At 38.7% G+C, this 15,414-nt stretch overlaps 2 protein-coding genes and 1 pseudogene across 5 annotated transcripts; 2 read left to right on the top strand and 1 right to left on the bottom strand.

Annotated features, from left to right (window-relative positions):
- Positions 1 to 2,228: 2,228 nt before the first annotated feature.
- LOC137724610 (putative wall-associated receptor kinase-like 16) lies at positions 2,229 to 5,463 on the top strand (annotated as a pseudogene).
- A 1,370-nt stretch (positions 5,464 to 6,833) lies between these two features.
- Positions 6,834 to 9,448, top strand: LOC137724609 (wall-associated receptor kinase 2-like). Its single transcript, XM_068463368.1, has 3 exons — positions 6,834 to 7,698; positions 7,781 to 7,963; positions 8,195 to 9,448. Exons 1-3 carry the CDS (start codon positions 6,834 to 6,836, stop codon positions 9,418 to 9,420), a joined length of 2,274 nt encoding a protein of 757 aa, XP_068319469.1. The 3' UTR covers positions 9,421 to 9,448.
- A 4-nt stretch (positions 9,449 to 9,452) lies between these two features.
- On the bottom strand, positions 9,453 to 15,327 carry LOC137724506 (coatomer subunit alpha-1-like). Of its 4 annotated transcripts, none has more exons than XM_068463248.1 (5): positions 15,219 to 15,327; positions 14,952 to 15,101; positions 14,519 to 14,754; positions 13,607 to 14,101; positions 9,453 to 12,755 (listed from the first exon to the last, which is right to left on the bottom strand). In XM_068463248.1, the coding sequence occupies exons 3-5, from the start codon at positions 14,724 to 14,726 to the stop codon at positions 9,805 to 9,807; spliced, it is 3,654 nt and encodes a 1,217-aa protein (XP_068319349.1). In that variant the 5' UTR covers positions 14,727 to 14,754; positions 14,952 to 15,101; positions 15,219 to 15,327; the 3' UTR covers positions 9,453 to 9,804. The 4 variants fall into 4 exon arrangements, with proteins under 4 accessions (XP_068319349.1, XP_068319351.1, XP_068319348.1 ...); XM_068463250.1 differs by lacking the exon at positions 15,219 to 15,327 and having other exon boundaries at positions 9,453 to 9,635; positions 9,769 to 12,755; positions 14,952 to 15,198; XM_068463247.1 differs by lacking the exon at positions 15,219 to 15,327 and having other exon boundaries at positions 14,952 to 15,198.
- Between the last annotated feature and the right edge of the window lie 87 nt (positions 15,328 to 15,414).

The following is a 15,414-nucleotide window of genomic DNA, read 5'->3' as shown; positions in this document are numbered from 1 at the left end:
AAATATTATATGTGCTTTCTATGGGTGTGCCCTTTGATCATAAGGCACAATATGTCGTTTTGTGCTCAAAGAGTTAAGCACAAATAAGGGTTTTTTTTGTGCCCTTGTCTTTTCAAATTCATGTTAGCACAATTTTTTAAATTGTGCCCTATAAGTTAAATATTAAAAAAAAAAAAAAAGAGTAATGCTAGGGAGATAAAATCTATAGAAAAAATTTGCAAACTAAATGATTTTTTACCAATAAGAATGAATCTTTCCTATAGTATGCACATCCATATATAGCAATCAAAGTTTAACTTCATTGGTAAAGTTTAACTTTGTTGGTTCTTAGGCACTATACCGTCTTTTTGGTTACTTTATGTTGAAATTGTTCATGTCTGTTGTGGATAATGGTTTCAGAACATGCAGCAAAGCGCGGGCAAATTTTCTAGTTCTAATCTTATATATAAGAGCGCCTAATCACAGCCAGCTATATTAACTTAATACGGTGCTAACTGTGTATTTGGTCTCATTTCACAATATTTTCCCATGATCCCAATCATTCAATTTTTAGATTCTCATTCATAGATCATCTTTGAAAACTTCGTCCAAATCCAATTGCATTTCAATATCTAATTGTGACAATCTAAAAATAGATAGATATAATGTTGCTGAAAACACAATGAAATATTCACGACAAGTCGAAAACAATTTACTAGTTAAATTACTTCCGATTTAGACGAATTTAGATGAAACGACCAAGGCTAAGCATGCTTTTACTTACTAATTTGGTAAGATTTGACGTTCGGATGATGCGACTATACTGTTCCTTGCAAATTTTTATATTGTTTGGTAAATTTCCCAATTTTAATTTAGTGCAGGACGACGTTTTCCCATTGCTCATGTTAATCATGGGTTTTTCGTTAACTTATTTTAAATAGTGTTAGTCTGTATTTTAAGATTAAAAATCCAGAGGGAAATGCTAGATCGTAGAAGAAAGAACTTATCAACCTTTTATTGGTTTCTAGAGAACGAGAAATCAATATCTACAATTTCATTTTTCTAGAGATCATTAAAACGTTCATAAATCCTTTCTCCACCATCTTCATTTCCCTCTTGTTTTTACTCTAAAAAGACAGGCTATGCAGCCCTCACAAAAGACTTTCAACAACTCGTTTAAAAAAAAAAATTCAACTACAAATTCACTTCAAGGTGTAAACACATAAATTCACATCTTTTCTTTTCATTTGTTCCCCAAGTTGATTAATTAAGTTTCTATCGGCAATCATTCTTATCTTGACTTAATATTAAAAAAGTGTAAAAATATTTTTCAAAATCTTTGTCCTCGAATCCTTTAAATAAAGGGAGTTTTAACGAAAAACTCACGGTACTGTTCACTTTAACGAAAAACTATATTTTTACACTAAAATGTCAAACCTGATACTATTCACTTTACCCTTTATTTTGTCTTTTTCGTTAAAACTCAAAATTTTCAAGAATTTTTCATTAATTTTTCTTTAAATAAACTTTACTTGACTTTGCAGCCTCCCGTCGCTTATTGACTAATACTAAGTCAAACGTTTTCTTGGGTTCTTCTGGAAATGGATTAATGGGACGAAGCCTAATTGTAGACTGAAACAGTAATAGACAAATCAGTTAATTAAGGGTGGTGCTATCTACTTATCTATTTTTCGTCATTTTGATCGAATGAATTGAAGAAGATTAATAAACAAAAATTAACAAGAGTGTGAAAAATAGTAAGGGTGTGTGAATAGCACTCTCCTTAATTAAGATCAGGAACACATTTCCCCTAACCCAAAATATGCCACCACGCGTTTTAATCCTTCCGTATATATTCCTACAGAAGGCCAGCCTTCTTAATTCGCAGTTCCTTAATTTCTTGGACTCGTCGCCTGCTTGGAATTCCTCTGCTAGGATCTGCTCAACTCTTTTTAGTTATTACTATATGGCGTTACATTGGAGGATGCATATTTTACAACTCTCTTTAGTAATGGCGGTAGTAGTTGTAGTTTTACTTGGAACTCCAACAACAGCTCAATCCCTCCTTCCGCCTCAAGCACTGCCTGGCTGCCCTGACCATTGTTGTAATCTCACAATTCCATACCCATTTGGAATAGGCTTTGGTTGCTACCTCCAACCCCGGTTTAACTTCACCTGTGTCAATTCCACTCAACAGCCAAAAACACGTTTGTTGACGAGCAATATCGAAATTACCAACATATATCCCGATGACGGTGAGCTCCAAATACTACAATTCGCAGCCAAAGATTGTTACGATGCTCAAGGCAACTCAACCAGCCGGAACAGATCCAGGCTCAGTGTGCCTCCTCCTTACACCATCTCCGAAACTAAAAACAGGTTCGTCGTAGTTGGATGCGACACATATGCGTTTTTTATTGGTCACCGGGGTGAACAAAAGTACACAACTGGGTGCATGTCCATATGCGACAATCTTGACAACGCTATCGATCAGCTAGACACTTGCTCTGGCGTTGGATGTTGCCAAACTAAAATCCCTAGTGGGCTGAAAAACCAGACTCTGAATTTGAGAAGCTTTAACAATCATACGGATGTGTAGGACTTCAACCCATGCAGCTACGCCTTCCTTGTGCAAGAAGGCGAGTTCAACTTCAACAGTACAAGTTTTCAAGAACTAAACGACACAACCCGGCTTCCGGCGATTCTTGATTGGGAAATTGGGGATGAGTCATGTGATATAGCAGCTAATAACGAGAGCACTTTTGCATGCAAGGCAAATAGCTCCTGCCATGATCGGTCTTCAGGTTACATTTTTGGCTGTCGGATCAAATGATTTGAAAAAGATCAATGGACGAAAGTTAACAAGGGTACGTGAGAAGTAGAAATAGGTTTGTGAATAGCAATACTCTTTTTTATACAAGAAATATTAGGGGAGAGAGATCAAATTGGGCATTAATAAAGAATAATGGTAAATACTCTTAATCAATTGAGTTACAAATCTCTTATTTTTCTTTAGGCATGCTTGTTTATTTACATATGTCACATCATATGACCGTAGCCTAAAATCATAAACCTACTATTTTTTTTTGAACAATTGCACTCAAATTTTATTTGCTCGATCGACCCACTTTTAGATTCAAAATTTTGACACATGCTTATATTGGAATTCCTCTCTGCAACACGAATTTTTTAATTGATATTGTCAATAATGTATAGTTCAATATGTACATTTTCTTATTGACATGATATCAAAATTGATTTCACGCCTTGTCATATACCATATGGACGGTTTGTCTTGCCTAGAGGATGACTAATATCTATGACTTAGAAAAGATCCATGTACAAAATGAATAAATAGTCTTCATTGTAGCTAGTATTATACGTAAGTATTTCATTTTTTTGTCCCAATGTATCTATCACCTTACTGTCATAAACCAGAAAGAAAAAAAAGAAAAAAAGAAAAAAAGACACTAGCCAGACAACAAAAACAAGATTAATACATTGATGATACGCTCTATATAATTTGTTTTTTAGCAATATATATATCTTTAACATCCTAATATTACATAGACATGCATAAAAAAACTATAAAATAAGATTTTCTTGTTATTTTGCAATCATCTTTTTGCAGGTGCCACTGGAGGCTTTTGCTTTTACTAGGTGGATTTTCATGGATATATTGGGGGAAGCAGAGAAGAAAGTTCATCAAACTCAAAGGAAAATACTTCAAAGAAAATGGTGGCTTATTGTTACAGCAACAAATCGCTAGTCAAGGAGCCTCCGTAGAGACAACAAAAATTCTCACGGCAGAAGAACTTGAGAAGGCAACAAACAATTACCATTAGAAACTTAGAATCCTTGGCGAAGGAGGCTATGGAATAGTTTACAAAGGAATATTAGCAGCAGATAACAATAAAGTGGTCGCCATAAAAAAGTCTAAAATTGGTGTCCCAACCCAGAAGGAGTAGTTTGTTAACGAGTTTATTGTTCTTTCTCAAATCAACCATAGAAATGTGGTGAGGTTATTGGGTTGTTGTTTAGAGTCAGAAGTTCCTCTACTAGTTTACGAGTTTGTCACTCACGGCACTCTCTTTGAGCACATTCATGGTAAAAAGAGCAAAGGATCATCATTTTCATTGGAATTACGACTGAAGATAGCAGCTGAAACTGCTGGAGCACTAGCATTATTACACTCCTCCGCTCTCATGCAAATTATACATCGAGATGTGAAAGCGACAAATATACTATTAGATGAAAATTACACTGCAAAAGTGTCAGACTTTGGAGCTTCACGATTGATTCCTCTAGAACAAGCTCAACTTGCAACTTTAGTGCAAGGAACATTCAGATACTTAGACCCTGAATACTTCATCACTGATCAACTAACAGAAAAGAGTGACTGTTAGAACTAAAAATTAAGATTAGCTCTATACAAGGATCACATGCTATTTAGAACAAGATCAATATGTATGTGTGTTGTGTTAACCGCATACCATTGCGTCATTATATATATATACATATATATATATATATATATATGAATATGTATATGTATATGTACAAGGTTAATGCTATACAATCAGGTAAAGATTTTGAGGATACCTGAAGACGACATTGAGTTGGATGAACGAGAGAACCCTAGTCTGCAAGTAATCGTCCAAGGAAAGTCTTCTACTCACTTAAAGCCCTTATATTCTTATGGTGATAGAACCCTTTTCTTAGAACCTTTTTTTTATGTGAGCAGGAGATTCCTTCATTTATTGTGGCAATGGCAGCCAACTTCCATCTATCGTGGAAGTATGGTTATTGTCCCATTGCACCACATCCCAATTTAAATGGAGTAGTGGATTAGTGGTAAAATACCTTAAGTGGTTATTTCAAAGCATTATGAATGTGCTTCCACAAAAATAGGACGTTAACTTTTCCACGTATTCAAATTCTATAGAATTATATTATCAACATGTAACCTCTCATTTGTCACAACTATTGTTAAGTCCAAATAGGATTCTTACACTGACGTCTATAGCTTTGGAGTTGTCCTGATGGAGCTACATACTAACAAGCAAAGTGGCATTCGCTTTTGACAGGCCTGAGGAAGAGAGAAAATTAGCAAGCTTCTTTGTTTGTTTAATGGAGGAGGATCGCTTATATCAAATTCTCGATGATGACATAGTCAACGAGAGAAACATCGAGACATTAAAAACAGTGGCCAATCTCGCGAGAAGATGTGTAAGGTTAAAAGGGGAGGACAGGCCTACGATGAAAGAAGTTGCCATGGAGCTGGAAGGAATGAGAATTACAGAAATGCATGCATGGGGAAAAGCTGAATTTATTCCAGAGGAGACTGAGTACTTACTTGGGGCAGCTAACTCAGATGCGTATCCTGTGGATGTTAGGGCTGATTGTGGTCCTAGTTCTGGTACAGCTAGTGAGTATGACAACATGCAGATCCAGATGTTAATTCCATATGATGATGGACGATAATTCATTGCTTGAAATAATCAACTCAACATTGGTTATCATTCTAGCCATAGTGAAGAACCTACAAACATCAAGTAGATGTCATTCTCAGTTGGTGTAGTCACATTGGCTAGAACGGATGTGCTCTCTCTATGCACTCGAGTTTGAATTTTCCTAGATACAGTTTAAATTTAGTAGAAAGTAAATATGGCCTGCATAAAAGAAAACATTCTTCTTCATTAATTTTGAAAGTTTTTAGTTAGGGTGTGTAATACTAGGTGGTAGAGATCCTAACCAAAAAAAAAAAAAAAAACCTTAAAAAAAAGGATCTCAAACAAGCCTTGCACGTGGCCCAACACCAAAAACTAATTTCTTCTTCAAAAGGATTTGCACTTTCTTTTTATCTCATTCTTGCTTCTTTTCTCCTCTTTTCTCTCTCCTTTTTCTCTTTTCACCCGTGCCCACCTTTCTCTCCGCTATCCTCTTTACCCGATTCTTTTTTTTTTTTTTTTTTTTAGTCAAACGAAATATTTATTGAATTAAATGTTAGATTAAGGAGTTGATAGTGTTTGAACCCACCTCGTGGTGGAAAAGCACCACTGTTTTTAAAAATTAATTATTTTTTAAGAAACAATATTTCTTACTAATAAAATTTCATTAAACATTAAAAATTTGTTGATAATAATTTTGTTCAATTTTGGTACGCGATTAATAATTCATATTACTATGTCTTAAAATGTGACTAATTTTTAATTTTTATACATTACCAAAAAAAAAAAGGGGAGGGGAGGAAGGAGTGACATGAAATAGAGAAAGAGAAGAGAGAGAAAAGAGAGAAAGAAACGTTAAGAGAAGAGAGAGATATGATGGTGATGTCGCTGAAATAATAGGTAAGTGCAAATTGTGCAATAACAGTTTGATGCAAAAAAAAAAAAATTCTTCAAACATCTTTTTAAGCGTTCTTTTACTATGAAATGAAGTTTCAAGACGTTTGTAAAGAGTTTTTTTATCCAAAAATTTTACATTGCTCGGATATAACAATGGAGAGTTGGATGTGCACCCAAGAATCCAACGGTAAATAATCCAACGGCGAAGATTCCAAGTAGAAATTGAAACTCCTTTTTTCCCATCTGTTTGGTTTCTTCATTTTTAACTCTTATATAAATGAAACATACTTGTTATTGGTCTATTATTTGCCTCGACTTTGTCATAATTATTTGTCATCATTCTTTTGGTTTATAATCAAGGGACTATATGATCCTTCTCTGTCATCACCTTGCTTGGAATGTGAACCTGCAGACAAGAATTAGAGCCGGCTAAGACAATTTCAACTCGGACTGGAATATTAGAGCGTACAAATTAGTCCCGAGGAGGGAGATGTTGGCATGATTGCCATGGTACCTGGGATTCTTATCCAACTGGTCTCCTTGGTGGAATTGTTTGTATTTTCAGCTGCAGTAGCAGCAGCACAAGCTTTGCCTGGCTGCCCAAATAAATGCGGGAATTTGTCAATCCCGTACCCTTTTGGGATATCCGATGGCTGCCACCTCAGAGATGAATTCCTCATCGTTTGCAACGAAACCTCACAACCCCCCACGGCATTTTTTACAGGAACTGCAATCCCAGTCTCCAACATATCCCTTGACGGTGAGCTACAAATAATGCAGTTTGTAGCAAGAGATTGTTATGTCAAGGAGGGTTTATCAGATACCAAAAAAAGCAACACCCCAAGGCTAAAGCTCTTCCCTCCTTATACGATTTCCGGCACGAAAAACAAGTTCATTGCTGTTGGTTGTGACACTTACGCGATCTTTGAAGGAGTGCGTGGGAGCGAAAAGTACGTAACCGGTTGCATGACCTTCTGCGAGAGCTTAGGGAGCATTCGTGAGTCTTGCTCCGGCATTGGGTGCTGCCAGACTTCAATCCCAAGTGGGCTTCAAGTTCGTACCGTGATGATGAGTAGCTACTTCAATCATACGCTTATATGGGACTTTAATCCATGTAGCTATTCCTTCATTGTGGAAGAAGGCCAGTTCACATTTTCTAATAGAAGTTTCCAAGAGCTCGAAAACACAAGCCGGCTTCCGATGGTTCTCAATTGGGCAATTGGGGATGAAGAATGTGATGCAGCTCAAAAGAAGGAGGACTATGCATGCAAGGGAAATAGCACTTGTGTCAGCCCCGTCAATCTGTCCGGCTACTTTTGTCGGTGCTTGCCAGGTTACGAAGGAAATCCGTACCTCCCAGAGGGTTGTCATGGTACTGATCATCTTTTAGATACACCTAATTTATAACTATGTGCCTTAATTATGTGTTAGTGAGTAATTTATACTCTCTTCAGATATCGACGAGTGTGAGATTTCAAACCGTTGCAGCGCAGGAGCGTGTATAAATTTACCTGGAAATTATTCTTGTGTCTGTCCAAAAGGGTTCAAAGGCGATGGAATGAAAACTGGAACTGGTTGCAGCAAAGACAATGGAAGCAATCTTTCCAAGAGCATTCGCTTGCTTATTATCTCATTGGGTAAGTATTTGCATTGGTAGACTATGTAACGGGCGTGGATCAAACTGTGTCACTATGTCAGCAATAAAATGTCGATACTATTATCACGGGCAACACAATATGGATGTGTGTTGTTTCTTTAATATATGAACGGATGTCCTGCACAAAGAATTTCAGATTAAATGCATGCTATTGCTATATTATCATGTAGATCGAAATAAATTGAAGTCTTAATTTGGTGGTGATTTGCAGCTGTGACAGTAGCCTCCTTGATTTTCCTGGTGGGAGGTTCATGGGCCTACTGGGGAATGAAGAAAAACAACTACAACAAACGCAGAGAAAAGTATTTCAAAGAGAATGGTGGCATGCTGTTACAACAACGACTCGCAAGTCGCCAAGGAGGATTTGTGGAGACAACAAAAATCTTTACAGCAGAAGAACTTGATAAGGCCACAGACAACTACAATGACAGTAGAGTCCTTGGTGAAGGAGGCTACGGTACAGTTTACAAAGGAATACTACCAGATAATGAAGTGGTTGCCATAAAGAAGTCGAAAATTGGAGCTTCAATCCACAGTGAGCAGTTTATAAACGAAGTTATTGTTCTTTCTCAAGTCAACCACAGAAATGTGGTGAAGCTACTGGGTTGCTGTTTGGAGACACCGGTGCCTCTACTAGTTTACGAGTTCATCGCCAGTGGAACTCTTTATTATCATCTTCATAACGTAGAGAGCAAAGAACCGTCACTTTCGTGGGAGTTACGGTTGAAGATCGCAGCTGAAACTGCCGGAGCACTAGCGTACTTGCACTCCTCCACTTCCATGCCAATCATACACCGAGATGTGAAAACAACGAATATATTATTAGACGAAAATTACACAGCAAAAGTGTCAGACTTCGGAGCTTCACGATTGATTCCTCTAGATAAAGCTCAAATCACAACTCTAGTGCAAGGGACGCTAGGGTACTTGGACCCTGAATACTTCCATTCGAACCAGCTAACAGAAAAGAGTGACGTCTACAGTTTCGGAGTTGTTCTTGTGGAGCTACTAACAAGAAAAGTGGCACTGTCATTTACTAGTCCTGAAGAAGAGAGAAACCTGGCAAACTTCTTCGTTTGTTCCGTGGAACGGGGTCGCTTGACTCAAATTCTCGATGACGACATAGTCACCGAGAGAAATCTTGAGACACTGGAAAGAGTGGCTAATCTTGCAAGTAGATGCTTGAGGGTGAAAAGGGAGGAAAGGCCTACCATGAAAAAGGTAGCAATGGAGCTAGAGGGGATGCAGACTGCGGCGAAGCATCCACGGAGAAGTGCTGATTTCAGTCCAGAGGACACTGAATACTTGCTCGGGCCGCCTTCATTGGCTTATGCTAGAGGTGATAGTTGTTCTAGTACTAGCATAACCATTGGTGCAACTAGTGTGTACAAAAGCATGCAAATCGAAATGTTAATGAGACAGGGTGATGGCCGATAATCCATCGTTTCTCAATAGTGTACATCTTCGAATATAATTAACAGATTGACATTTCTTCGTTGGAATTCACAAACGAGTTCCAACACGAAAATGGTGTCTACAATATATGGAATTTCAAAGCTACAAATCTCAGGAAAAGCAAGTAATTTTGACAACTCAATCTAATTTGTTTATTCTCGGAAGTCACAAGAATCACCTAGACCAAAATGCTCAACCTGTTCATTACAGTGAAAATCATGATCACGAACCTTGCAATAAAATTTGAAATAGAAATACAAGAGAAGCACAACCTAATCAAATTGCGTTCTTTAAAATATAAACCCTGCTCAAGGAGACGAGAAAACTAACATAACCATTGTTGTACGTGAAGGTTGAAACAGGAGATCATCTTATCTGGGTAGGAGAACAGAGCAAACCAGATGCATCTGATCCAACCACTGCAAGGTCACAAACAGTACAGATCTTTCCTTCATGGTCAGGAACAAACCGAGAGCTGCAGTACGGGCATGACACATCCTTCTGTCCACGGTAAATAGGCACGTATGTTCCCCCACAAACCACAAATGGGTTTCTGAAGTCATAGTTTAGCTGGGTTGCATCAGTCATGTTCTTTTCGGCAGCTTGCAGGATTTGTCTTGCGGTCTTTGCATGGTTTTCAACGCTGGGGTTGGTCTCCAAAAGTCGCCTGGCAAAGTTAGCTGCCGTGTTGAGATTACCAGCCTTATAGCAAACACTCATGGCATTTAGTAATGCTAGCCTCAAGTGAGGGATCTGAAGGTTGCAGTGGGTGAAGTAAGCTGCCAGCTCCTGTTGGCGAACCGGATCGCCTTTAAGTTCCTTCCTCTTAATCTCCATCTTCAAACCCAGAACATACTCCTTTACAATGATTATCAATTCTTTTACTTCATCAACCTCTCTCCTTGAATCAACTACAATCAGAGGAATAGTATGCAGAATACCAAGGAAAAGACGTAAAGCATCAGCAAATTTCCCTTGGGTTGTGGCCTTGTAACCCACCTTAAGCTTCTCTTCTAGCTCAGAGAATTTAAATACAAGAGCAGGAGGACCCCTAACATTAGGAGTAGCTGATTCACTCCATCCCCTCTCAATGGCCACGGTAAGCACAGGAGCTGTCGAGAAGGCACGTAGATACGTATGACTGCCCATGTGTAAATCGAGAAATAATTGTCTTAAGGGATCAAAGTTTTTTATACCCAGCTGCCTGCTCAACAAACGCATTGCAATATCGAAATTCCCGGCTGCAGCATGTTCCGCAGCCAGAGATGATTTCTGGGACCAGATTTGACTTACAGGCATACCAGGAGTTGGCGCAACAAACACAGAAGAACGGGCGTTGCTGGCAGTTTTTGGAGTATCAATCTCAGGTGGAAGTTCAAGATCTTCAAGATCCCATCCTTCCTCCTCATTTTCCTCGTGTGCTTCCTCATCATCCAGCACTGCACTGATGTCTCCATTTGGAATCTTGTCCACGTCAACAATATCCAAATCCTCTCCCCAATCAGCATCTGTAGCCTCTTCATACTCTTCCTCAACATTCTTCCCCACATTATCAAGACCACCCTCAAATATTCCTCTCATGACCCTCAACAAGGGCCAATCTCCACCACAGATGATTGGCGTTGGAGGTATCAAAAGAGAGGGAGATTTCCCCTTGGGTAAAACAGGAACATTATCTCCCAGTTCAGCTGCCAAATGTTCAGCAATATCATGGAGCCCATGGATTACAGCTGTGCTATAAGCAAGAGGTAAATGACCCGCATTCTCCAAGATCTTAACACGTTCTCTGATATCACCCAAATACAAAGCATTGTGGAACTGACCCATCACATCATTCTTCACTTCAGCAATTTTCAGCATTTTGAACAATTTATCCAAGTTTCCAGTCACAAGATATAGGAATGATAGCCTCTCAAAATTCTTTGTCCTCTGATACGCATATTCTACAATGCCTGCATTACCCTGACGTAGGGCCTCCACTCCCAATCGATACCAGTGATCTTTCTCATCAATTTCCTTGGCAGAAGCAACAGCAATCTGGATGTTCCCACTCCCTAGTGCCAAGTTGAAGCGAGTCCTCTCATCCTTCACAAAATGAAGAGCAACTTCAGGGAAACCTTTCTGCTGTAGATATGCAATCATGGCCTGGCCACAGAGCTCAGAACTCCTAATCATGCTCATAACCTGGTCATACCTTTTCTTCAGTAAGGATAACTTGAAAACATATTCTGTTGCATCAACAACAATGGCACGGTTCTTCCCATCTCGATCCAAGCAATGTATGGTGTTTCCATACACTTTTGTTATATACACAGGAATGTCAAGGGTCCTGATGATTCCACTATCCCCATTAGGAAGGCAGTATTTGATGTGATTCAAGGTTGTATATATGAAGACACCATTGTCATCCCAAGCTCCACTCTTTACACGAATTGTCTCATGGAGAGTGCACTGATGCACAAGCTTCTTATTGGCTATCACAATTGAATGTTTGCTAAGTAAAGCAATGCTCTCCATGTCATTTGACCAAACAATATACCTTACAAAAGGAGTTTGAAGCTCTCCAACAATAATTCTCTGCTGCAGGTCAAAAATAATGACTCTGTCCTCTGCCCTGCAGAGCAAGTTTCCAGTTCCAGCATAAAATATTGCATCAGCAACAATAGGTAGGGCACTCTTCTTGACAATCTCATTTTTCAGATTTTTAACTATAACTTGGTTGGTGCTCTTTTCAAGCACTGCAAACCTATTGCGAGCCACGAACACAGCTGGGCCTCCGATTCCTCTTTTTGCCTCCTGCACAGTATCACCCCGACCAAAGCTATCTTTGGGTATAATGTATAGTTCATAAGAACCCCCTTCCGTATCTGAACCTATCAAAACAGCATTTTCAGTAGGGCTGTAAGATAGTGTTTTTGCCCCTTGATTCAAGTTGGAAGAACCAGGCCTTCGAATTGGGATAACTTGACTGTCTCTCTGGGTGGAGAACTCATAGAAGCGGAGAAAACGATCTTTAACATAGTACATGGAATCACCGCTAACAGAAAAAGCAGGACGCTCCCTCTCCAATTTAAAGACGATCATGCCACTATCATGCCCAGCAGCCAAGAGGTTCATTTCAGGATGTGCTGAAAGAATCCAGAACCTATCATGCTCCCTACGAAATGTCTGAAGACCAGTCCGTTTTGTTGCATCCCAGACTCGGATACTCCTATCCTCGGAATTGGACACAATAATATCCTGCCTTGAATGGAATAGAACACAGGATACATTGTTCATGTGCCCCCTTAGAGTGTCCACTTCCCAAGCCTTTGTATCTGAAATTGGAAAGATTAACAGGTGACCATTTGCCAGTTCAACCAAACAGGATTTCATAACTCTATTTTTATATTTCTAATGTGCACACACTACAAGAGTATTTACAAAAATTTGAATATATGCATACTATTTAGCAAGGAATACAGAATTACATATCCAAAAGCAATTGTGTGGCTTTTTTCAGTGTTAATGATATTACTTGTGACACAGTGACACTTGCCATGAATTAACTTTACGAAGAGGAAAGGGGAAATATATGTTTTTTTCCCTCATGATAGGAAACAAGACTTAAATCAAAAAATCATGCACAGTACCAACGGATGTCTGGTATTTGACAGAATAATAATTGAAAATTTTTAAATGACAATTCAGGCCAACAAACTAATTCATTGCCCTCTCTTTAACAACATGAAACAATTTACCCCTATGGCTTACCAAAGGAATGAGAAAAGAATAAAAAAATGTTCAAAAAATTTTAGGTTACTATATCATGTGCTTGGTTGCTACAGAAAGGCAGATATTGAGAACGATGATGCAAGACTAAAAGATTGGTCTTTAAGATATATATTCCTAACACATGTTGTGTTTGACATAATGAGAACTGGATCTATTATCTAAAGAGAAATATAATTAAATGAATAATTCGATTTATATATTCCCAACTATTTAAATTTACAGATTTAAATTTTAAACAAAATGTCATTCAAGGATTTTCACCTGGCTGTGGTACATGAAGCAAGAAGTAGATGCATAAATATTTTCGTTTCTTGTTAAAACCAATCTAAGAGAGGTGCGTAGTCAAAAAATTTTTCATTTCACAGGAAACGGAAATAAAAGAAAAAAGACATACCATTCATCCGCCAAAGTTTCAATTGTCGATCGTCTGCTCCAGAGACGATCAGAGGGAGTGTAGGATGAAATGATGCCCAATTCACACCCCGATCATGACCTTCCAAAACATACTTCACAACAGCATCAACTCCACCAAAGAAATCTGCATTCATCTGACTCAAGCGCATGATATCATCTGCTGGGGCAACCGTCTTTTTCCTTAGGGCACCAATATCCCAAACACGAACAGTTTGATCCAATGATGCTGAGACAACAAGATCCTCCTTTGGATGGAATAAGGCACACATGACGTAATGGTTGTGTCCAGTGAGCACAGAAATACAAGTTCGGGACTGCCAATTCCATATTCTAATTGTCTGGTCATCACTCGCACTAACAATCCACGGGTACTCATGATGGAATTGAACGGTTCGGATGTAATCAAGGTGTCCAAGAAGTGTAAACAAACACCTATGCAACTTGTAATTCCATACCTTGATCTTGTAATCATCCCCTGCCATTTAAGCATAAACAATAAATTACTTCTCTCGAGACTCTCTTCCAAATCGGCAGCCGTCATAATAAAATAAGACTTAACAGACAAGTAAATGGTTCTCAGGTTGATAGATCCAGAAAAACATAGGTAACCCAATTTCAGATTAAGAATATAAGAGTGAATAGTTCAGATCTGATTGATTCTACAGGGCATCAAGAAGAAACTAATGAACTACACTACCATTTATAATGGATGCATCGGGCGAGTTACAGCAAGATGACCACACATTACACTATGTGACAGAACTACCACGGCAGTATAACTTACATTTTATCCATTTCATATCGAATCTATAACGTCAAGTGCCTGAAATTTGCAGATTTATACACAGAGCGAACGAACCGACAAAAATAAGATTGAATTGTGGCGTTATACCTCCGGAGACGAAAAGCGGCTGAGAGGAGTGGAAATGGACGCCACGTACAGGGCCATCGTGCTCGTCAAAACGGTCGATGAGAGTGCCCATTCGGTAATCCCAGAGCTGGATCACACCGCTGTGGAGACTGGCCAAGATCCATGGCCGCTTGGGGTGAAAGCTCAGCCCTTTCACCCGATTACTCTTGGTCTCGAATTTCGTCAGCATCTCAAATCCCAATTGAAACCCCCCCTAACTGAAATCAAAGATCAAACAACCAAGAACAATTCAATTGACTAAACTCAATTCAATAATACAAATCACCCCTCAAAGTCTCCCAATTGGCAATGCTTTCGATCTAATTATCCATTTTTTTCCTAATCAATTTCTCAGCAACCAATCAGGATGTGAATTCGCGAATAAAATCATAAGTCGAGAGAGAGAGACATGTACCTCAGATCTGGGAATGCGGATTCTTGATTAGCAGCGTGGAAATACGAGACGACGGATTGGTTTGGCAAATCGTCTAATGATCAAATTTCTCGGCTTTTCTCGGAAACCAATCAGCAGGCGAAAGAAACTCGGTAAGAGAGAGATTCAGATCTGGGAATTCACAGGTGAAATCATTTGAAGGCAGAACACATCTAAATGCAATGCAGAGAGAGAGAGAGGGGGGAGAGAGAGAGAGAGAGAGAGAGAGAGGGAGGGAGGGTTCACTACCAGCAGGGAGTGACCTTGTTGCAGATCTGTTTTTCGTTTTGGGATTCAAGCAGGAAGCTTTTTTATTTCTTTCTTTCTTTCTTTTCGTTCTCTGTTGTTTCCTGTTTACGTTTTAATTTTTTTCTTTTTCTTTTTATTTTGTTTTTTGTTTTTTTGGACAAGTTGACCTTATGGTCACGTTTAATTCCTCTTGATA

This window comes from Pyrus communis, chromosome 2 (genome assembly GCF_963583255.1).
Source record: "Pyrus communis chromosome 2, drPyrComm1.1, whole genome shotgun sequence".
Taxonomy (NCBI): domain Eukaryota; kingdom Viridiplantae; phylum Streptophyta; class Magnoliopsida; order Rosales; family Rosaceae; genus Pyrus; species Pyrus communis.
The sequence above is the reverse complement of the archived record's forward strand: the minus strand, read 5'-3'. Positions and strand labels throughout refer to the sequence as shown.